We start from the raw sequence: 24,108 nt of genomic DNA, 5'->3' as shown, positions 1-24,108 counted from the left end.
CATTTATTAAAACAGCGACACAAAACTCTTCCCTCTAATCCCTCTCTCCAGATGGCTTTGTCACTGCTGCAAATAAAGTTCTGCATTGCTCCGTGCATGCAAATTAATGTTCCCGACTAATAATATTTAGCCTGAACAGCAGCGACTAACAAGCGAGCGTTTACTTAAATCCCACGTATTAACTGGTGGCAGATTTGCAGCCGTTTCTTCCCTGCGCTCCTCCTGATAACAGCAGCGCTGAGTGTCTATTAGTGAGCGGGTCTCCAGGAACTACAATGTTGCACATGATAGGACATATTTAAACTGAATTAATATATTTTTTTATGCAAAGCCTTGGTTGCCTGGCAACATAATTTCCACACAATGGTTTACTCTACCTAGATTGTAGCGAAAATCCCAGAACAAATTAGACACGACTGTTGTAGAATGTGGTGACATGACAAGCCTTCCAACGTCATGCACTAAGTAATACAGGGGGAAGCGCAATGTACTATTATTCCTGGATTTATCGGTTTTGTGAATTCTACAATACTGGGTCAAACTGACTCCAGCGGACCTAGCACTTGGTTATATACTGAATGGCCCCTTTATTAGAGCCCCCGCTCCTTCCAAGATTGGAGCTTCTCTGTATAGGAATTGTGACCCCCGGAGTGCAGCAGAAAGTGACGTGACAAGTTTCCCGTTGATCAGTTTCAGTGTGAATCCACATTAGATAGGAAAATCCAGTGATCTGAGCGACTTCCAACGAGGCCGGGTCATCAGTGCTAGACTAGCCGGGGACAGGATCTCGTGCTGCGATGTGGAGAGTAAAAACATCCAGCAAAGGGGATCATGTGGATATAAACAACTAGTCAATGAAAGGAGTCAGAGGAGGGTGTCAAGAATCACTCCAAAAAACAGGCACTGCATAATTAAGCAAATTACAGCCAAATACAAGGTCATTGTTCCAACCAATGTGTCAGATGCGGATTGTTCCTGAGCACCAATGGGCTATAACAATGGTATGGTCATTGGCACTAGATTAGCCTGAACTAGTATTACAACCTTGTGGGCTTTTCTACTGAAACAGTGTGGAGAGTATAACAAGAATGGTGTGATCGGGAAAAACATCCAGCGAAAGGGGTTCCTGTGGGCGTAAATAACTAGTCAACAAAAAGTGTCAGAGGAAGAGGTTAAGATTTGTTCGGATGAACAGGCGCTGCACAGTCAAGCAGATTGCAGCCGAATACAATGCTGGTGCTTCAACTAATGCGCACTTTGTCGCTGCTGAGCACAGACGGGCTATAACAGCAGATGACCAGTTCCAGCGCCATTGCTGCCAAAGAGAAACTGAAAGATAAGATTCCAGTGGGGTTTTTACGTGCAGGAAGATGAAGGGTATAGAGAAAATGGTGTGATCGACGAAAACCATCCAGTGAAAGAAACCCTGTGGAAGTAAACAACTACTCGATGAAAGGGGTCAGAGGAGGATGCCAAGAATTGCTCTGATGAATAGGCACTGCATGGCCAAGCAAACTTCAGCTGAATGCAACGCTGGAGCTCTAAGTGATATGTCCAAATGCACAGCTCGTTCCTTAGAACTGCACAGTGGAAAACATCACCTGGCGAAATAAATCAGGTATCTGTTGATGGGAGGTCAGAATTTGCCACAAGCAGCATGAATCAATAAGCTCTTCCTGACAGGTGACAACAGTTCAGGCTGGTGGAGGTGGAATAATGGGGTGAGGGATATATTATGGGCACAACCTGGCCCTCTGATACCTGTGGGCTGAAACCACTACAGATACACTCATTGTAAAAAAACAACAATCTTCCCTAGAAGTTGTCGGAATGGAATGAAACTTTCTCTGTGTGATTGTATCATTAATATAAGTAAGTGATTACAATATCAGAAAAGGGGAATGTAGTGTGGAAAACTGACACCTCGAAGGGATGCTCTGGTACCCTGTTGTACTGCCTCTAGCTTGGATACAAGATGTGATACGGGCAGGCATGGAGGCTCTGGTACCCTGTTGTACTGCCTCTAGCTTGGATACAAGATGTGATACAAGCAGCATGGAGACTCTAGTACCCTGTTGTACCACCTCTAGCTTGGATACAAGATGTGATACGGGCGGACATGGAGGCTCTAGTACCCTGTTGTACTGCCTCTAGCTTGGATACAAGATGTGATACAAGCAGCATGGAGACTCTAGTACCCTGTTGTACCACCTCTAGCTTGGATACAAGATGTGATACGGGCGGACATGGAGACTCTAGTACCCTGTTCTACCATCCCCAGCTTGGATATGAGATGTGATAAAAGTGAGCATGGAGGCTCTAGTACCCTGTTGTGCTGCCACTAGCTTGTATACAAGATGTGATACAGGTGGGCATGGAGGCTCTAGTACCCTGTTAGGCAGCCTCTAGCTTGGATACAAGATTTGATACGGGGGGGCATGGAGGCTCTAGCACCCTGTTGTACCATCTCTAGCTTAGATACAAGATGTGATACAGGGGGCATGGAGGATCTAGTACCCTGTTGTACGGCCTCTAGCTTGGATACAAGATGTGATACAGGAGGCATGGAGGCTCTAGTACCCTGTTCTACCATCTCTAGCTTAGATACAAGATGTGATACCGGGGGTATGGAGGATCTAGTACCCTGTTGTACCACCTCTAGCTTGGATACAAGATGTGATACCGGAGGCATGGAGGCTCTAGTACCCTGTTCTACCATCTCCAGCTTGGATATGAGATGTGATACAAATGAGCATGGAGGCCCTATTACCCTGTTGTACTGCCACTAGCTTGTATACAAGATGTGATACAGCTGGGCATGGAGGCTCTAGTACCCTGTTGTATCTAAGCTAGAGATGGTACAAGATGTGATACAGGGGGTATGGAGGATCTAGTACCCTGTTGGGCCGCCTCTAGCTTGGATACAAGATGTGATACGAGGGGCATGGAGGCTCTAGTACCCTGTTGGGCCGCCTCTAGCTTGGATACAAGATGTGATACGAGGGGCATGGAGGCTCTAGTACCCTGTTGGGCCGCCTTTAGCTTGATATCAAATTAAAACTAAGGGCTACAGATTAAAGGGGTTGTCTCGCGGCAGCAAGTGGGTCTATACACTTCTGTATGGCCATATTAATGCACTTTGTAATATACATCGTGCATTAAATATGAGCCATACAGAAGTTATTCACTTACCTGCTCCGTTGCTAGCGTCCTCGTCTCCATGGATCCGTCTAATTTCGCTGGCTTCTTGCTTTTTTAGACGCGCTTGCGCAGTCCGTGCTTCTGCCTGGTGAATGGGGCCGCTCGTGCCGGAGAGCTGGTCACTGCGTCATCGCGTAGCTCCGCCCCGTCACGTGTGCCGATTCCAGCCAATCAGGAGGCTGGAATCGGCAATGGAACGCACAGAGCCCATGGTGCACCATGGGAGAAGACCCGCGGTGCACCATGGGAGAAAACCGCAGTGCATCCCTGGGAAAGGACCAGCGGCCATCTTAGGGAGAAGATTTTTAAAACTTCATATTTCGTCGGATCGGTGAGTAGCAAGCGGTTTAAAAACCGCGTTAAATTGCTATTTTATGCCAGGGGGGTGACAGGGGGAATGGGGTAAAGTAAAATTTTGATGTTTGCTGCGAGACAACCCCTTTAACTAGTAAAACAGATAAAGCATAACATATAAGTATCACCGTTGGAGAACCCGTCCTCCACAACCTTCCCTATGGATTGTCTCCAATTCCCACGCCAGAGAGTTTTCCAAGTGGACTGTGACTGTATGCCATGTATCAGGGTTGATTCTAAAAGCCAGTATCCAGAATTTATGTAGGGATAAATCAAATGTTTCCAATTAATGTCTGTTTCGTGGATTGACTCAGCTTGAATAACGAGTCACCCCAATCCAAGCAGAGATAGTTACACTATACAGAGATAGATAGAAGTTCAGGAATTAATCCCTGACTCAAAATGGTTGAGCCAAAGACAAAATTAATGAGGAGGTTCAAGTGGGTTCCACGCGTTTCTGTTGGACCTACAACTCATCAGGAACCTAATTATCTTGACAAAAATGGATTCAATTGCTACAAGATCATATAGTTCATATCAAAAGACTGGCCTTTGGACTAGCGATTAAGATTCAGAATCACCCACCCAAAACAAGGAGTGTGATCCCAGGAGGCACAACCTCTTCCACCTAAAAAATGCTGAGTCCAATTAAGGAGACAGACTCACACTCAGATGGATAGTGACCTAAAAAGGACATAAAAAGACCCTACGCTCCCCTAAACTCCTTCGGCTTGAGAAAGACGAAACGTTGGCTGTTATGTTGGAATACATAAAACTACATTTTTGCATGAAAATCATCTAACGCTTATGGATTCCTATATGCTGCTCTACCGTCTAACACAAGACCGTTCATCTAATCATCCCACAACTCTAACCATTTGTATATCTGCCCGAGATGGAGCCGCATGCTCCGTTTGGAGCCAAACGATAACTTCTTCTTGAGGCTGGATTAGGTTTTTGAAGAGTCTAACTGCGGCTCTGAAGGCCAAAAGAAGTCCGTCGTGGAAATACTCTATTGAGAATCCACTGCAAAATCTGCATGTCTATGGCCCAATGTCCACAGGTGGATTTGATTTACGGAATCCCCACGTAGCACCCGCACGTGAGATCTGCAAATGAAGCCGCCTATAGGGAAGCATTGGCCGGACGCACTTTATTTAACAGCTGCGGATTTGTTTTTATTTGATTATCGGATGCCACGCACGGATAATAAATCGCAGCATGCTCCATTTTGCTGCGGATCACACATGGATGTGCTCCAATCATCTCTATGGAGATTACGATTTACCGTGCATCCGATGCAAATACATTTGCAGATTCACTATGGATTTGAAGGTTAAAATCAATTAGAGAGGTGGGGAAAAGGCTGGGAGGTGGGGTTACAGATAATCCGCAGTGCATCCACATGGAAGAAAAAAAAATGCAATCGGCGATCTCCCGTAAGCAATAAAAAAAAAACAAAAAAAACTATTTAATGATTACTCACAGTGCATCCGCTGCAGAAATCCGCATGAAAAATCCGCACGTGCCGTGGACATGAGGCCTTACATGTAGACTTGCCAAGGAATTTTTGTGGTCTTGTGCTTTGCAGATTTGCAATAGCTGACCTGTAGGGATCCACCTCCTGGGACCTCCACTAGGTAGCTGATTAACAGACCATATGCAGCCGATGTGCTGCTGGATACACACAGCTCCATACACCCTGCAGTGGCCCACTATGGTATTGCAGGCACAGTTCCTATTCAAGCGAATGAGAAAAGGGGAATTTTTTCTTACCGATAATTCCCTTTCTGGAAGACATCATGACAGCATACGCTGGAGGTTGCTCACCTGCTGACCTGAAGGGACAGGAAGAGGCAGAATATAAAAAGCACCTCCCCTCCACCAACACCAGTGCGTTCCAAATGACCACAGTGACCAGTTACTTAACCAGAAGTTGTGTTTTTATTGACATCACACACCTCAGAAAACAAAGTTAAAGCATACACATTACCTCATGTGTTGGACAAACTAGGGTAACCATGTTGGTAAGGGGGGGAAAAAAGCCCGTATGCTGTCATGATGTCTTCCAGAAAGGGAATTATCGGTAAGAAAAAATTCCCCTTTTCCCCATGACATCATGACAGCATACGCTGGAGGAATACCAAATAAGTGGCATGGGCTTTTTAGGGAGGGATTACGGCTTGGAGCACCTTCCTACCGAAGGATGCGTCCTGGCTATATTTAAAGTCCAGCCTATAATGTTTGATGAAAGTATGGCCTGAAGTCCATGTGGCTGCGTTACAGATTTGCTCAATCGATGCGTGCGCTCTCTCCGCCCAAGAGGATGCCACCGCTCTCGTTGAGTGGGCCTTCAATCCTTCTGGAGGGGGGATGCCCTTGGCCTTGTAAGCCTCCTGGATGGCTCTCCTGAGCCACCTGGCGATCGCATCTTTAGAAGCGGCCTTTCCTTTGGCCTGCCCCTGAAATTGAACGAAAAGTTTGTCAGACTTCCTGAAACTTTCTGTTGCCTCGAGGTACGCTAGTACCGCTCTTTTGACGTCTATATTATGGAGCTTTTGTTCTTTTGCATTTTTGAAATTTTGGCAAAAGGCTGGAATAACTATTGGTTGGCCCCTGTGGAAATCTGACAATACTTTAGGCTGGAAGGATGGGTCTAAAGAAAAAACTATTTTATCCGGGTGGATAGTCATATATGGGGCCCTTCGTGAGAGGGCCTGGATTTCCCCCACGCGTCTGGCTGACGTAACTGCCACAAGCAGGGCTACCTTGTATGTCAGCCAGGCGATGGATAGATCCGTAATCGGTTCAAATGGGGGGTCGCATAAGGCCTGAAGGACTATGGTTAGATCCCAGGGTGGTGCCGTGGGCCGTGTGAATGGATGTAATCTGCTCGCCCCTCTAAGAAATCTCCTAATCCACCTGTGCTCCGCCAGCGCGAGATCGAAGAATGCCCCCAAGGCCGCAATTTGGACTTTGAGTGTATTCGGACTCAAACCTTTATCCAGGCCCGCCTGGAGAAAATCTAAGATTTTCCGGACGTCTGGCTGATCCAGCTGCTGGATGTCCTGGCCTAACCACTCCGAAAATTTTTTCCAGACTTTGGAGTAGATTTTGTGTGTCGAGGGTTTAAGGCTCTCGCTAATGGTGGAAATAACCTTAGGGGAAAGACCCTTTCCTAGGAACTTTACCCGCTCAAGCTCCAGGCCGTAAGCCTGAACTTGTGAACTTCCGGGTAAAGAAGAGGGCCCTGCGACAGTAGGTCCGGTCTTGTTGGAAGGTGGAAGGGCTCTCCCACTGACAGGGATCTCAGGAGGGGGAACCACGGTCTTTTGGGCCAATATGGTGCTACAAAAATTACTGTTAGGGTTGACTGCAGTAATTTCCTTAGCAGAAGCGGGATTAGTGGTAGAGGGGGAAAGGCATACGCTAGGTCCCAATCCCAGGGGTGAGAGAGAGCGTCCGTGCCCAGGGCCTGTTTCTCTGCGCCTCTGGAAAAGAAAAGCCGGCATTTGGTGTTTGCGCTTGACGCAAAGAGGTCTACTTCTGGTACCCCCCACTTCTCCACAAGAAGGCTGAACACCTCTGGATGGAGTTCCCACTCTCCTGGGTCCACTTTCCTTCTGCTTAAAAAGTCCGCGGCTGAGTTCTCGGCTCCTCTTATATGAAAGGCCGATAGGGACTTTGTTGTGCCTTCCGCCCATTGAAGGATCCGCCCCGCCAGTCGTTGTAGTGGAGGATTCCTGGTGGTACCCTGGTGGCGAATGAGTGATACTGTTGTCATATTGTCTGAGAAGATCCTCACATGTTTCGCCACTAATCGTGTTTGCAGGCTACGCAGGGATTTCCATACAGCTTTAAGCTCCCTAAAGTTCGATGAGCTAGCTTTCTCGTGAACGTCCCAGGCCCCCTGTACATAACCGCCTTCAAAGTGGGCCCCCCACCCTTTGGCGCTGGCATCGGTCGTGATTATTACGGCCGGGTCCAAATTCCAATCGGATGCCTGAGACAGGTTGTCCGACGACACCCACCAACGAAGAGAAGCTCTGGCTTCCGCAGAAATAGGGATTGTCTGATCAAGCGAAGCCTGCAACTTGTCCCAATTCCGGAGAATTAGTGACTGGAGTCCGCGACTGTGGAATTGGGCCCAGGGGACCACGCCGATGCACGAAGTCATTAGTCCCAGGATCCGCATTGCGTCTCTTATCGTTACCCTATGTTTTTTATATAGGTTGGAACATTCTTCTATGATAAGATGTTTTCTTAGGGGAGGAAGGGACGAATTTTGTAGACTGGAATCCAGAATGACACCCAGGAATTTCTTCCTGGTTTCTGGCTCCATGTTGGATTTTGACTCGTTAACAATCCAGCCAAGCTCCTTAAATAACTGCAATGTGGACTCCAAGTGTGATCTCAGAGTAGATGGGGAATCTGCCACCAACAGGAAGTCGTCTAAGTAGGGGATGATCATGACACCCTGGTTTCGTAAGAAGGCCACCATTTCCATCACGACCTTGGAAAAAATTCGCGGAGCCGAGGAGATTCCAAATGGTAGGCAGACGAACTGGAAGTGGCGGATTTCCCCCTCCACCCTCAGCGCAAATCTCAGAAATTTTTGTGAGTTGGCGTAAATAGGGATATGAAAATAGGCATCCTTAAGGTCTATTGTAGCCATTACGTTATCCCTGGCAATTAAAGGAGTTGCAGTTCTAATGGTTTCCATTTTGAATCTCCTATATTCAATGAATTTATTCAGTTGTTTTAAATTGATAATGGTGCGGTGGGAGCCGTCTGGCTTGGGAACCAGAAAGAGGGGGGAATAGAAACCTTTTCCCTGTTCCTTCTTAGGGACTGGGATAATCGCGCCGAGACCCTGTAGGTTCCGTATGCCCTCCAACAGAGCCTGTTCTAGGCCTGGAGACTGGGTTGGGGTTATCATAAACCTGTCCGGGGGGCGGGATAGTAGCTCGATCCTGTACCCCTCCGCCACTAGGTGCAGTACCCACTCATTAGTTGTAATACTACGCCAGCTATTGGAATAGCGAGCCAGTCTACCCCCTACCGGGCCCGAAAGTATGGGCTGAGGGACAAAAGTTAAAGTCTTACCCCTTCCGCCCTTTGGATAAGACCATCTTCCGGTCTTTCCCTTCCCGGCGTACGTAGACGAGGGATGAGGGGTGAAGGGTCTCTTGGGTGGTCTGGTGGCAGGCAGTCCGTGACTCTTGTCAGCTGCTTTCTCCAGCAGACGATCCAGGTCTGGTCCGAATATACGCCCGCCCCGGAACGGTAGGGTACATAGCCTATTTTTGGACGCAGCGTCCCCTGACCACTCTTTCACCCACACTGCCCTTCTGGCGGTGTTCGATAGGGCTGCCATGCGGGCTCCGAGGCGGACTGTTTCCATCGAAGCATCTGCCAGGAACCCTGTTGCCATTCGCAGCAGAGGGATGCCGCTTGCGAACTCCTCCCTAGGGGCTTTTTGGTCGACTAGGGCTGCGAATTGGTCCAACCAGATTGCCATGGAACGAGCCACGGAAGTGGCCGCGATGTTAGCTTTCATGATGAGACCGGAGGTGGACCAGGCTTTACGCATGGATGTGTCCACCTTATGGTCCAACGGGTCCTTTAAGTGGGATGTATCCTCAAAGGGCAACCCGGACTTTCTGGATACCATGGCAATTGCAGTATCGACTTTAGGTATCTCGTCCAAAAAGGACACTTCATCTCCCGGAAATAACAGGCGTTCTTTAAATTCCCTGGGGATTAGCGGAGCCTGATCCACGCTCTCCCACTCATTTAGGATTAGCTGCTTGAGTGTGGCGTTTACGGGGAATGAAGATTTTTGTTGCGGGAGTAACCCCGCGAACATATCCTCCTGGACTGTGCGGGGTTGCTGCACGTCTTCCTCCACCTGCATGGTCCTGCGTACTGCTTTCAGCAGTTGATCCATGTCCGCGGTAGAGAAAAGATATTTCTTGTCCTCCTGCGTCACTTCCCCGTCAAAATCCACATTTTCCGCTATGTCGGAGTCAGACTCAGACACCGCCGGAACCGACCTGCGTGTAACCCCGGAAGGCCCAGGTTGGAGGTCCGAGAGGGAGGACTGCACTTCTTCTCGGACGACTGACCGAATTTCGGCCATAAGGGAAGTTTTTTCCTCCTGCATAATTTTCGCGGAGCAGGTAGCGCATAGCGTTTTGGTGCAGGAGTCGTCAAGTTTGGTTAGACATACTGGACATTTTTTACTCCTGCGTCTAGCCTCCCTTGGTTTTTGAGTATCCCTGTCCTGTAAGACAAGGGAAACTCTGTTAGTGGGGAAGTGTATGTAGTGCAGGTGTAGGTTGGTCCACTGGACCACTTACAGTTAGGAGGGTCTCTGGGTCCTCTCTGGTCGACATCTTGCGCCTTGCAGGAACGCTTCCTGTGCTTAGGATCGTTCCTTAGCGTGGAGAAACACCACCAGCTGATGCAGGGGCAGCGGATTTTTGAATTTGGCGCCGGCCGCGCCAGGCCACGCCCCCTTTGCGGAGCGTCCGACGTCACCGCGCTGTATCCGAAGCCACGCCCCCTGGAGCGCTCCTGTCGGCCCTGGACCCGGAGATGGCGGCCGCCGCCGCAATGACGGCCGCAGTGGTGCCGGCAGCCCGTACTTGGACCCCGGCCCACCGGAGATGGCGGCCGCCGCCCGAAATGACGGCCGCAGTGGTGCCGGCAACCCGTACTTGGGCCCCGGCCCACGCAGTCCCCGGAAAGCTCCCAGATGGGGTCCTTCCCACTGGGTTTGCCGGGGCTGCCCGAAAGATCCACGCCGCCGCTTCGCCGGTAAGTCCTCCTCCGGCATGGGACAGCGTTGCTGGAGTTCTGCCGCTGCTGTCCTGAAGGGACAGGAAAAACACTGGTGTTGGTGGAGGGGAGGTGCTTTTTATATTCTGCCTCTTCCTGTCCCTTCAGGTCAGCAGGTGAGCAACCTCCAGCGTATGCTGTCATGATGTCATGGGGAAAAGTGTGTATTATACCATCCCGGCTCTGTTTACTGGCGTATCAGCCTAGTAATCAGATGATCATTAGGGAACCCAAGCAGGGAACTCCTGCTGATCACCCACCGATGACCTATCCTATGCATCATTCCTGCACAACCTATTTAAGGCATTTGTTATAGACAGTTTTATACTGGAGTTGCGTCCGTACAATGTTTTTTTTTTACTTTATGATCTTCACTATACTGTCAGGTTAAAGCGTAACCCCCAACAATTGCTAGAATGAAGGGGCAGCAGCACTCTGCTAAGCAACATGCGCCTTTGACCTTCGTTGGCCCAGTATGGGACATATATAGCAGTTTTACCTATGAGGGAAGGGTTTTTTTTATTTTCATTTAAGGAGGAACCTATGAGCACCGTAACCAAGTTATGGTGCTCATAGACCAGATTCCAATGAGTCCAGGAATGTAGTTTTTATACTCATCCAGCTGCTAGTTTTGTACAGTCACCTGTGGATGAATTAATGTGCTTGGGGCTCCTGATGGCTCTTCCCCGATAACAGATGTTAAGGGAAAGAAGATCGGGCAGTTGGATCTTCGATATCCACATGCCTGATCCTTTTATTCTTGGGATCATAAGTAGAGATGAGCGAGTATACTCGCTAAGGCACTACTCGCTCGAGTAATGTGCCTTAGCCGAGTATCTCCCCGCTCGTCCCGAAAGATGCGGGTGCCGCCGCGGGGCGGGGAGCTGCGGGGGAGAGCAGGGAGGAACGGAGGGGAGATCTCTCTCTCCCTCTCTCCCGCCCGCCCTGCCCCACTCCCCGCCGCAACTCACCTGTCAGCTGCGGCGGCCCCCGAATCTTTATGGACGAGCGGGGAGATACTCGGCTAAGGCACATTACTCGAGCGAGTAGTGCCTTAGCGAGTATACTCGCTCATCTCTAATCATAAGGCATCTGCTAGAGGAGCCTGGAAGCATCTTATGACCCTTTTACATGGTCAGATCTGCCTGTGCTAACAACCACTGACCAAGAATGAGCGTGTTGGCCCATGCTCGTTACCTCAGTGTAACAAGAGCAGACTATCTGCTCTAAGGGGACAACCCACCCTGTTGACACGATTGTTGGTCTCCATAGAGCTGTCATTGATCAGCTGCACGTCTCTCCGTTACATGGGAAGATGTGTAACCAGGCAGGGAATATTTTTATGTCTGCATAAACTACAAGCTTAGCCAATTAATGAGTGTTCGCTCGTTAGTCAGCTGATCATTGGTCCCTTTATACAGTCCGATTGTTGGATGAACAAGCATTCGGAGTAACGCTTGGGACCAATAATCAGTGTATGTAAAAGGACCACTACTCTGATCTCCGTACTCAGAACACATGCGCATTCGGCTAGCATAAAGGGTCTGTGTCATAACCTTTAACCCCCATGAATTACATTATGGGGCTCAAAAATAACGGGATGGCAGATATAGAAAGCTGCTCTTTATGCCCACTGGGTCCCCTGTTCCAGCGCTGTGACCCCCAAAAAATAAGCACGTGCGCACAGCGTGACTCTTCACATGGCTGTGTGTGTGCTCTCCCATAGTGACGAATAGGAGAGTGTGCGCACACAACCTTGTGGACAGAGACACGCTGTGCGCACGCGCTTACTTCTCGGGACGCAGCGCTGGAACTGGTGACCCAGCGAGTATAAGAAACAGCTCCAAAATCCCTGTCCCTCACCATTGAGGCCCGTAATGTAGTTTAAGAGGCTTCAAGGTGATGACAGAGGTTCTTTAAAAAGCACCATATGAGAATCTGGTATTAGGGGCAATTACTCTCCCAACTACCCCAAAAGTATCTTTTTCTCTGGGGGCTTCTTACCTGCTGGAACAGAAGACATTCAGTTCTTTCATTAGCAGGTCAAAGTGCTTTGCTGAATCACTGCACGAACATCACAAAGGTGTTTTGTGAAAAGCGGCGAGTGTCATCTGGACAACATGAGCACAATGACGGCGCTGCACACACTACACACTACAACTATGTAACACACACAAAACTACAGCCAAAAAGGTAAAAAAAAGGCAGAACTGTTTTCCTGTAAAGTGTGACACACCTCATGTGATGCTGGATGCCAGGCTAAACCGGGTACTGCACCCACAGTATACCCACACCGCAGAGGCTGTAGTATGCATGCTGTCAGCAGAAAAGTTAAAGGGGTTTTCTAGAAGTGGTAAAAAAAAGAAAAGAAAAAAAAAACAAACACTTTCTACAGGCAGGGACTGATTGACAATAGAAAAATAAGGCACTCACTTCTTAAGTGGCCCGAGTCCAGTGTGGGAGCCCTGCCCCGCCACTCGGGTCCCAGAAGAAGCTTCAGCAGTTCGTGATCGCCCCGGCCAATCGGACGTGACCACTGAAGCTTTTTCTAGGATCAGCGCGGTGAGGACTGGAGCTCTTGCACTGGATCCAGGGGCCACCTAACAGATGAGTAGGCCTTATTTTTCTACTTCCAACATCCCTGCATATGGAATTTTTTCTTTCCAATGTGAATTTTACCTTTAAAAAAAGCGTCAAAATCTGCAGCATTCTGCTTTGGTTCTTGGTGCAAATATGCACACAGATTTTGCCCTGTCAATAGTCAAAATACAAGTGCGGAATTCCAACGTGGAAAACCACTTCCCACATTGGATTGCCGCACTCAGATTTTGTCCAAGGATAGGGCAATATCGGTGCCAACAAACATGGTTTCTTAAGGAAGAATTAACGCCATGGGAAGACGTCATTAGTGTAGATTTTAACATGGATCCGCAGCAGACTTCACCCCTTCAAATGAAAGGGTGAAACTTGCCGAGGATTCACATCAAGATCCACGCGGTTCGGTTTTTCGGAAAAAAAAAAAAAAAAAAAAAAAAAAAAAAAAAATCGGCATCAATTCCGCTACATGTGAACGTACTCTAAAGTATTACATGGTCAGTCATTCATCTAAGTGGCCACTGTGTGATCTGACATTTCCAATGGCCTCAGGGGTAATAGGTGACCAGACATGGCTTTCCTGACTGTTAAAAGCCGATTGCCAGGGGTATAGAAGCTGGTAAGTATGAAGTTACATTGTGCTAATATTAGATTGCCCTGCGTACAGTTTCATATCTGGTGTGTATTATAGGTCCCAGCACACCCTCGGCTAACCAATGATGTGGAAGATGAAGAAGGCACTGCTCAGCCAATCATTGCTCCCCTTTTACCCGTTGTGGGCATCATCATTGCGTTCCTGCTAGCTGGCATACTATGGTAGGTTCCCCACTCCTTGCTAACAAGCTCCACTTGGACAAGCCCAATTTTCTATGCCGACACCAAATTCTGCTGCAGCCTACCATCTAGGTAGACAAGAATACATGATGCAAAATGAGCAACGAGAGAAGGCCCACGTGTAAAGATGCCCACTAAAAGAAGAGGTGTCCCAAAATGCTTCCATGTACCTTTCAAGGATGCATTCCTATGGCAAGTTGGTGCGGTCAGTGATTGGTTTAAGATGTCTGATAACTCTTCTAGTTCTCCAGTTCTCGTATCTGTAAGTCTGACCCTGCAGAGTGGAACAGAAAGAAAAGCATGATAATACATAGGAAACCTGACAAACAGTAATCACAGGAAATCAGATGCCAACGGGGTCACACAGATGTATGCTTTCTTTATGGGTCCTTTTTGGGGTACACAAGACTTTTTGATAGCTTTTTATTAAATTTGTTTCTTAGAGACGGGGTAACCAAAAAAGTGCAACTCTGGCATGGTGTTTTTATTTACAACATTCACTATTTGGGTTAAATAATGCATTCTGACAGATCAGACTTTCATGGATGCGGTGATACCAAATATGGTTTGGGGATTTTTATTTTTTTATTTTAAATATGGGGAAAATCCTTTTATTTTTTACAATAATAAATTAAGCTTTACATTTTCTTTTATTCCCCGTAGGGGACTTGAACTTACAATTGTTTGATCACTCATACAGTATAATGCAATACCATAGTATTTCATTATATTGTATTCTGACAGGCAGTCTTCCCAAGACATGCTGCAGGCACACCTCAGTAGGCGCTCATTTATGGCAGCCCTGGGGGCCTTCAGAAGGCTCTGGGTTCACATGACAATAAAATGGCACCTCAAGATCTCATCAGGCAGATGTAAGCTATTCCTGGCATGATGGCTCACAGTCTCCGATCAGCGATTTCAGAATGGCACGTGACCACTGTGGCCTCTTGTTGGCTGCAGCACTCAGGCAGTAGCTGTTCCAAAACAGAGAGCGGGAGGGTCGTGGGGCTGGAACGCTGGTTCGCCAGCTTGAACAGGTCTGATCAATTTTTAAAAAAAAATTGCCTTGCACATGGACAACCCCTTTAAGTATCACAGTACATCCACAAGTCACTGAGGCTGCTATTACACCTGCACAAGTGGCTGCCGCTAGCACATGCATTTTAACGACATCCGCCAACTGCACTTCAGGTGCAGCCCGGAAATTGGAAATTAATGTTCGTGTAATATGACCTCCCACAGGCTACTGGTCCGCATGTTCTGACTAAACTATGAGGAACAGGCTCCATGAGGGCCTGATGTCCTATAGTGGGACCTGCGCTCACAGCCCAGCACCGTGCAGCTCGATTAGTGTTCACCAGACAACACCAGTCAGGGCAGGTCCGCCATTGGTGCCGCGTTCTCTTTACAGATGACAGCAGGTACATACGGTATGACAGACATGAAAGAGTCAGCAGACCCCGCGGTGAACATGATCGGATGTAGGATTTAAGTTTTCCCTTAATTTTTCTGAGCAGAAAGATGGCGGGTGGGCCCTCAGTATCGTTTCTTCCGGGTGGGGCCAAGAAACCCTAGTCCGACAAGGAGTACATTCTTCCTGACTCGCAGAGGGTAATTTTAGACAAGGTCATAAGCAATGCACTGAACTATTACTATATTGTGGCCCAGGAGTGATATTGGTTCATAGAGACTAAGGACACATTTGGCTATATGATCTTTCTACATTGTAACACTGCTGAATATATCACATGAATGGAAGTTATTAGAAATAGGTGGGAAGGACAGACAGAAAGAATGGAGGGAATTTTCACCCTTACTGAATATGTACTGTACATCTGGGAATCAGATATATCCGATAAGTCCTGTGGCTGTGGGTTCAGAAACGCCCGGTGATCTGTTGTTATCCTCACAGGGAGCCGCACCCAACCATAAGATGTGCTATTCAGTTAATGGCTGCCACGTAATATATCACAGGCTGATGAAGACCCCAATGCAGGTGGAAACACATACATGTATTTTTACAATATAGTAATACTGGACTATGCACATGGCTATCCCAGCTCTTTGAGCTCTCGCTGGCCATACAGGAAGCAGAAAGTGATTAACTTTTTTTTAGTCCATTCTGGGATCCATATAGTCAACTTTAGGGTCTGGGACAAGACCTCCCCATCTTCTGTCAACCGTTTGGACTTTTGGTTCTACACTGAATGATCACTGCATTAGGAACAGCTGGCGCATGACATCTTGTGATCATTAATGTAGTACCACGTGATGCCGTCTCATGATTTGCTATAAGGTAAAGTGCTGTCCTCTTCTCTGTGCAGCAGAAGGCAACATTCGGCAGTCATGGGTAAACGTGTTGACCTAAGCGACTTTGACCGTAGGCAGACTGTTGGTGTGCAGAGGTGTGATGCCAGTATTTCTGGAACAGTCACACTTGTTAGCTGTTCCTGAACCACAGTATCACCAGTGTACAAGACTGGTTGAACCACGGACAAACATCTGACAGGTCACACAGCGCCAGGCCACGTGTGCTTGATGTTAGAGGCGAACATTGTGTGGCATGTCTGGCATCTCAACAGCAACGTTGCCACAATGAACCAACTGACCCAGCAGTACAACAGCAGTAAAGTTAGACAAATTTCCACAATGATCATGTGGCGCATCTTGCGTCAACTTGGGTTTAATAGCTGAAGACAGAAAAGAGTACCCCAGATGACCCAGCATTATCGCTAACAAATCCTCACATGGGCCCAAGAAAAACGTCAATGACACATGGAAGAAGGTTGTCTGGAGTGGCAAGTTTTCTGCTGAACCATACATATGGCTGGGTCTGTATCTGGCATAAACAACATGAAGCTGTATCCGATTGGTGCAGCATTAGGGTTCGCCAGGCAGGTAATAGTGTCATGGTCTGGGGAGTATTTCCCTGGCATGGCCTTCGATCAGTGATCTTCTTACCAATTTTTGAATGGTGAACTCTACAGAGACCTGAGACCCCCAAACTCACAGAACTATAACCCCATTGATCATGTTTGGGATATATTAGAGAGGCCCGTGTGATCTGCTCCCACTTACCCGCCAAGTGTGCACCAACGGATAGAACTGCTGCAGCGGGCATAGGTAGCGAATGAAGGTTTCTCGCTACCTTGTGAAATGAGCCAAGCCATTATTGAGTAGGTGCTCCTAATGCAGTGATCCTTCAGTGTATGAAATATCTTTGCGTTTATGGGAGGTATGCCTAAGCTAGCACCACTCCATAAAGGGGAGACCTTTTTTGCTTTACATTATCAAACTAAAAACTTAGATCTGTGTCCTATTTATCTCTCCATTTTTTTCTACTTGTTTCGGTCCATATTGACCTCATAATCCATGGAGGGTCTGGGTCCATCGGAATAGCTATGAATGGCTAATAGTGCAGACCCTCTTATGACATCTAACAGGACATATAGACGGGGTTGTCGTCACAAGAAAACCCATTTAATGGAATCATCGCCTCTACGGGCTCAAGTGATCTTATAATAAAGCAGGTACTGAATTAGCTGATGCAATATTTTTATTGCATCAGTATATAATCCATCCCCATAGTGATTAATATAACATTTGAGAGGATAGTGTGCTGCGTTTGTTTGGTCCTATACACTACATTACACAGATCTTCTGGAAGACTGCTGTATATACACTGAATGGCCACTTGATTACAGACACATCTAGTAGTTCTTTAATCCTTTCCGATCCACTGTCTACTTTTATTCCACCAATAGCACAGGGAAGATCAGTTGATGTTCCATCTACTTTCTGAGAGAAAACAGATACAAAATAGGGATTTAAAAGTTCGGCCTTCTCAACATCATTCTTAACCAATTCACCATTTTCATCTTGAAAGCTTCCAGTAGCATCTTTGACTTTTCTTTTGGTTTTGACATACCACCAAAATCCCTTTTTATTGCTTTTGGCCTCTGTTGCAAGCCTCAATTCATTATCAGCTTTAGCTTTTCTGACACTTGCCCTACAGTTTCTGCAGACCACATTATATTCTTCTTTAGATATTCCCCCCTCTTGAAGTGAAGGGAAGCCGTCCAATCCGCGGCACAGCCACAGCTGTCACTGTGGACGTGCCGCGGATCCGCGGGAAAGCAGGAGATCTAAAAACAAAAAAGAAAGCACAGCGCATGCACCGGGCGTGTCAGATGCATTCACCGTGCTGAAGAAAGAAGATCCGACCGGCATAGAGGAGACCCGCACGGAATCCAGAGAGCTAAGAAACTTTCTTTTCCTGTCCATGGCCACAGACACGCACAAATTCTGCTGCGGGATTCAGAAGTGGAATCCGTGTGAGTAAGTGGACATTGGGCCTTAATGTTATTTCTCTTTATATACCGTATTTAAACACTAAAATTCCTCTAATCTAGCATCCACTGAATTTGCCAGATCATCAAATATTCTGGATTATGAGACAGTTATAGAAAAAGTCTCACAAAAGTAGAGTAAGGCTGGAATCACAAGAGCGCCAGCGTATTTACACACTGCTGAATGCAGCGTATTTGCGGAACAAATGATCCTTTTTTCCGAGCGCATCGGCTTATTTTACTGTACGTTTTGCACCCGCAAGGCATATTGATTTATGAGCTGCAAACAAAGACGCACCGATGGAAATGGCTAATAAGTCTTAATGAGTTCCAAGTGTGTTTTTTCAGTGCAATAACGCAGTGTTTCACACATCTCCGTATTGTGCGCACATTTGCGCTCTCCCCATCAATCTCCATGGCGATCTTTGGTGCACAAATATGCAGAACAATAGAGCATGTTGTATCTTTTTTGCGTGATCGACACGGGCTTGAAAAATACAGAACCGTAAACTAAACAATTAAAATCAATGGGTCCTATTCTCTGCATATATATCGCGCACGCAAATACGTCCGTGTGAAGCCGGGCAAAGAAGATTGTAAAGTCACGTCAGGGGAATTTCCTCGCTGGTTCTCTCGGCTCAGTCTTCTGCACTCGCGAATTCTACAATATATTACAGTTCCGAGCTGAAACCAAAATGTCGAATGGTTTCTGGATTACCGGATGCTAGGTTAAGGGAGTCCCACTGTGTATATCTAAATAGACATTTAGGTTTCAAGCATGTATTCCTAATTCTTCCTGAGGGAGCGCTGACAAGAACTGGGGCCGCAGTTGTGCAATGAGCAGCATTCCACCAGGAAGAAGAATTCCCCAAGTCAATTTTTGGAGATAAATGTCTGTTCTGCTGGGAATCCAGCAATGTCACGGCGGTGGCGAGGCCTCAGCGCGGAAGACAAATGACTAGGAAGAGAACTCCCCGATGATCAGAGGAACTGCACAATCCTGTCCCCAGCTATACCACCAGCTTATACTAAGGGGTCGCCGACTTCCTGCAAGTGTTAGGCCGGTTCACTCACTCCATTATCTCTGCAGCGACTAGACGTTATACTGTTGTGATGCCCTCTTCATACACTGCAGTACCTATGCTCTAGGGCATGCAGCATTATTTTGTGCCCGACCCATGGCATTTTTATGGCATTTTCACAAGTTCAAAAATGTTCTCTTTTCTGGCGGAAATGCACAAGAAAATAAGAGCGTGCTGCGTATTTTTGTGCAACAGAACTGCGCACGCCAAATCCGTACGGGTGAATGAACCCATTGCAATCAATAGCTTCTATTTTCTGTGTATTGCAGGCGCAAATACACTCGTGTGAAACCGGCCTAAACGGGAAAGAACAAACCACGGAATGAACATTTGCTTAGAGCTGCTTATTAAGGCCGGTTTCACAGAAGGGGCGTCATTTCTGCAATGATTTTGGCGCAGATCCACATGTGCTGCCATCTTTTGACCCCAGAACTTTTTATTTTGCCAACGGGGCAGTGTGAGCGCTCATTTTTTTGCAGAGTGTTCTGTAGTTCTTATTGATATCATTTTTAGTTACATATGACTTCATCGCTTTTTATTCCATTTTTTTCTTGGAGATTTCAATGCGCCGACTAGAAAAAATAAGAGTTTAAAAACTTTTAATATTATTTATAATGTTTAAAATAAATTTATTTTTACATATTTTTTTAATATTTATCCTTAGTTTCCATAAAACCCCAAACTTGCAATGGTTTGATAGCTCATACAGTATGATGCAATACTATAGTATTGCATTATACTATAGTCTGACTGGCAATCTATCAAGGGGGTCCTTGGCTGCAATGACACCTGGTTGGATCCTTGTGATCCCATCGTGTGGGGCTGTTCAGGTATTAAGTATAGAGCGCTCACATTCTAGAGTAATCTTATATAGTACTGCATATCCTGCCCTGTTACATATGCCATCATATATAAGGGGGGGGGGGGGGGTGTAGTGTAGATAACCCACCTGTCTAAGGATCCCCCAGCTGTGGATAGTTATGCATACATTCATAAGACCATGAGGATATTGCACACAGTATATACATAGTGCAATCTCAAGTATATATGATGTGACGGGTGTGATAACCTATAGATATGTACATTTTCTACATGATACATAGTGGATATTGTATACAGCACATATACAATACAGGGCATGCATTAGTATATAGTGACTTGTGAGTTCGCATGATGGCCTTTTGCACATGTTGATAATAGCGCATGTATGTTCGTTTTTGAGATCGCTTATCGGATCCCCTCGGGAGCGTTCAACCTTCACTCCACACACTCCTCTTCGAATGATTGGATGGTCTTCTGTCTGTACCGTCAAGCAACGATGCAGTATAAACCATGCCTTCAACGACAAACGAGCTCTTTCTAGTTTGCCGTTTTTCCGCTGGACGCGTTCACACCACACAATTAGGCCGCCTTCTCACACGCCAGAAGCACTTCGGAAATTCCATAGCGGATTTTGCAGGTGAAATCGGCGGCATTTATAGTACAAACCACGTAGAGGCTAAAATCTGCTTCGCACGCAGGGGAAAATTTTCGCAATTTTCAAAAACGCTGCAGATACTAAATCTGCAGAGCGATCATTTATGCTGCAGAATTTAACCCTTGAAATACAAGGATTAGGGCTCATTCGCATGGGCGTATGCATACAATGCTGCAGAGAAGCCGGTGGAGACTGCGTAAGGCTGCATATGGCGCTGCGCATCCCCGCGAATGACATGAACACAGACATGTGCAGTGTTTCTTGTTTTGTGCAAAGCAGGGCTGCGTATTGAAACGCTGCCCATATACAATGCATGCGCATGGACAGTAGGGTTGCATATGATACACAGAGAAATAGAGCATGCTGCGATTTATTTCTCCCGCGTATCGATATGCAGTGCCCACATGCCGCTGTGCATGGAATAATGCACAGCGGCATTATCTTGAAAGTCCATTGACTTTCATTGCCTCCATTCACTGCATGTTACACATGGAATATACGCGTGTGTAATACGCAGTGACAATACGCCCATGTGAACGAGCCCTTAAAATACACAGAATTTCAACAGGCCAATCCACGGCGGTTGTGTACTTACTGCAGCGGATACAACCAGTGTGAAGGCAGCCTTATTGTTCAGATTTTCCTAAAGGTAACGATTAATCACATCATAATCAGCCCGTGTATATAGACCATTAGGCAGACGTGTATATGTTGTATAGAACACAATGCATATACAGTATCGGGCGAGCATATGGATATATTGTATGGAGCGTGCACAGTGTCTATATACCTTGGAAAGCATAGTGCGAATGCAGTATTGGATGTGCCCATGTAGATATTGTATGGAACATGCATAGTCTATATACCATTGAGAGCATAGTTCGTATGCAGTATCGGGTGAATATATAAATATATTTGTATGGAGCATATATAGTCTATATCAGATATAGAGCACAATGCACCTACAGTGTCAGGCGTATATATTGCATGGAGCATGTCTATTCTATATATCATGGAGAGCATAGTGTGAATATAGTGTTGGGCATGCATATGTATATACTGTATGGAGCATGTAGAATCTATATATCCCATAGAGAGCACAGTGCGTATATAAGATCAGGCGTATATATTGTATGGCGCATGTAGACTATATATGCCATAGAGAGCATAGTGCGTATACATTATCGGGCGTGCATATGTATATATTGTATGGAGCATGTAGACTATATATCCCATAGACAGCATAGGATGTATACGGTATCGGGCGTACATATGTATAAATTGTATAGAGCATGTAGACTATATATCCCATAGAATACCAAGTGCATATACATTATCGGGTGTAAATATGTATATATTGTATGGAGCATGTAGACTATATATCCCATAGACAGCATAGGATGTATACAGTATCGGGCGTACATATGTATAAATTGTATAGAGCATGTAGACTATATATCCCATAGAATGCCAAGTGCATATACATTATCGGGTGTAAATATGTATATATTGTATGGAGCATGTAGGCTATATATTCCATAGAGAGCATAGTGCTTATACGTATGTACGCTTGATACTGTATATTTTGTATAGAGCATGTGGGCTATATATCCCATAGACAGCATAGTGCATGTACAGTATCAGGCGTATATATTGTATGGAGCATGTAGACTATATATCCCATAGACAGCATAGTGCATGTACAGTATCAGGCGTATATATTGTATGGAACATGTAGACTATATATCCCATAGACAGCATGGTGCGTATACAGTATCGGGCGTACATATTTATATATTGTATGGAGCATGTAGACTATATATTCCATAGACCGCAGAGGACATATACGGTATCGGGCGTACATATGTATATATTGTATAGAGCATGTAGACTATATATCCCATAGAGAGCATAGTGCATATACATTATCGGGGGTAAATATGTATATATTGTATGGAGCATGTAGACTATATATTCCATAGAGAGCATAGTGCTTATACAGTATCAAACGTACATACGTATATTTTGTATAGAGCATGTGGACTATATATCCCATAGAGCATGTACAGTATCAGGCGTATATATTGTATGGAGCATGTAGACTATATATCCAATAGACAGCATAGTGCATATACAGTATCAGGCATATATATTGTATGCAGCATGCAGACTATATATCCCATAGAAAGCATAGTACATATACAGTATCAGGCGTATATATTGTATGGAGCATGTAGACTATATAACCCATAAAGAGCATAGTGCATATACAGTATCAGGCGTACATGTATTAATTGTATGGAGCATGTAGACTATATATCCCATAGACCGCATAGTGCGTACACAGTATCGGGAGTACATATGTATATATTGTATGGAGCATGTAGACGATATATCCCATAGACCGCATAGTGCGTATACAGTATCAGGCGTACATATGTATATATTGTATGGAACATGTAGACTATATATCCCATAGAGTGTATAGTGCGTATACAGTATCAGGCGTACATATGTATATATTGTATGGAGCATGTAGACTATATATCCCATAGAGTGTATAGTGCGTATACAGTATCAGGCGTACATATGTATATATTGTATGGAACATGTAGACTATATATCCCATAGAAAGCATAGTGCGTATACAGTATCAGGCGTACATATGTATATATTGTATGGAGCATGTAGACTATATAACCCATAGAGAGCATAGTGCATATACAGTATCAGGCGTATATATTGTATGGAGCATGTAGACTATATATCCAATAGACAGCATAGTGCATATACAGTATCAGGTGTATATATTGTATGGAGCATGTAGACTATATATCCCATAGCGAGCATAGTGTGTGTATACAGTATCAGGCGTACATATGTATATATTGTATGGAGCATGTAGACTATATATCCCCTAGAAAGCATAGTGTATATACAGTATCAGGCGTACATATGTACATGTACTGTATGGAGCAGTATTGTCTATATACCATAGGAAGCACCGTGCCTATAGTATGTAGGGTGCACAGTGTTATATGTGACATTTATATATCGCCCACGGTATATGGCATGCACCTAGATAAAGGTCCTATAAACCTGTATATACAGCATGCAGCACATATAGCCTGTATAGTATGGAGTGCAGTGATTGCCCTGTATATCTGCACATGGTATATACTGAGAGTACATGCAGATAACCCCGTATCTCGCACTGTATACACCATGGCTGGTCACCCTGCCTCGCTGTATGGCGGACACAACATTATCATACAGTAATGAGGGGCCGTCAGTGTGGCCCCCGGGGGCCCTCAGCCCTGCTCTCCCGGTTGTCCGGCACTCACCTGGGGGTCGGGGCCGCCTGTGCTCCGGG

At 46.0% G+C, this 24,108-nt stretch overlaps 1 protein-coding gene across 3 annotated transcripts in view; it reads right to left on the bottom strand.

Moving 5' to 3' along the window:
- Window positions 1–24,108, bottom strand: part of ATXN7 (ataxin 7) — a 137,052-nt gene that overhangs the window by 102,331 nt on the left and 10,613 nt on the right. Inside the window, exons 1-2 of one of the 3 annotated variants that reach the window (XM_066596637.1) lie at window positions 24,080–24,097; window positions 13,998–14,101 (exon numbers count right to left, since the gene is read on the bottom strand). Coding sequence is in view for 1 of the 3 variants with exons in the window: in XM_066596633.1 (XP_066452730.1) it covers window positions 13,998–14,139 (142 nt within the window). In the remaining 2 variants the exon portion in view is untranslated. Of the gene's footprint in view, window positions 1–13,997; window positions 14,179–24,079; window positions 24,098–24,108 lie in introns of those variants that run through there. The other 2 variants (XM_066596635.1, XM_066596633.1) reach the window with 2 other exon arrangements.

Source organism: Eleutherodactylus coqui, chromosome 3 (genome assembly GCF_035609145.1).
Source record: "Eleutherodactylus coqui strain aEleCoq1 chromosome 3, aEleCoq1.hap1, whole genome shotgun sequence".
NCBI lineage: Eukaryota > Metazoa > Chordata > Amphibia > Anura > Eleutherodactylidae > Eleutherodactylus > Eleutherodactylus coqui.
This window is presented reverse-complemented; position numbering and strand designations above follow the sequence as displayed.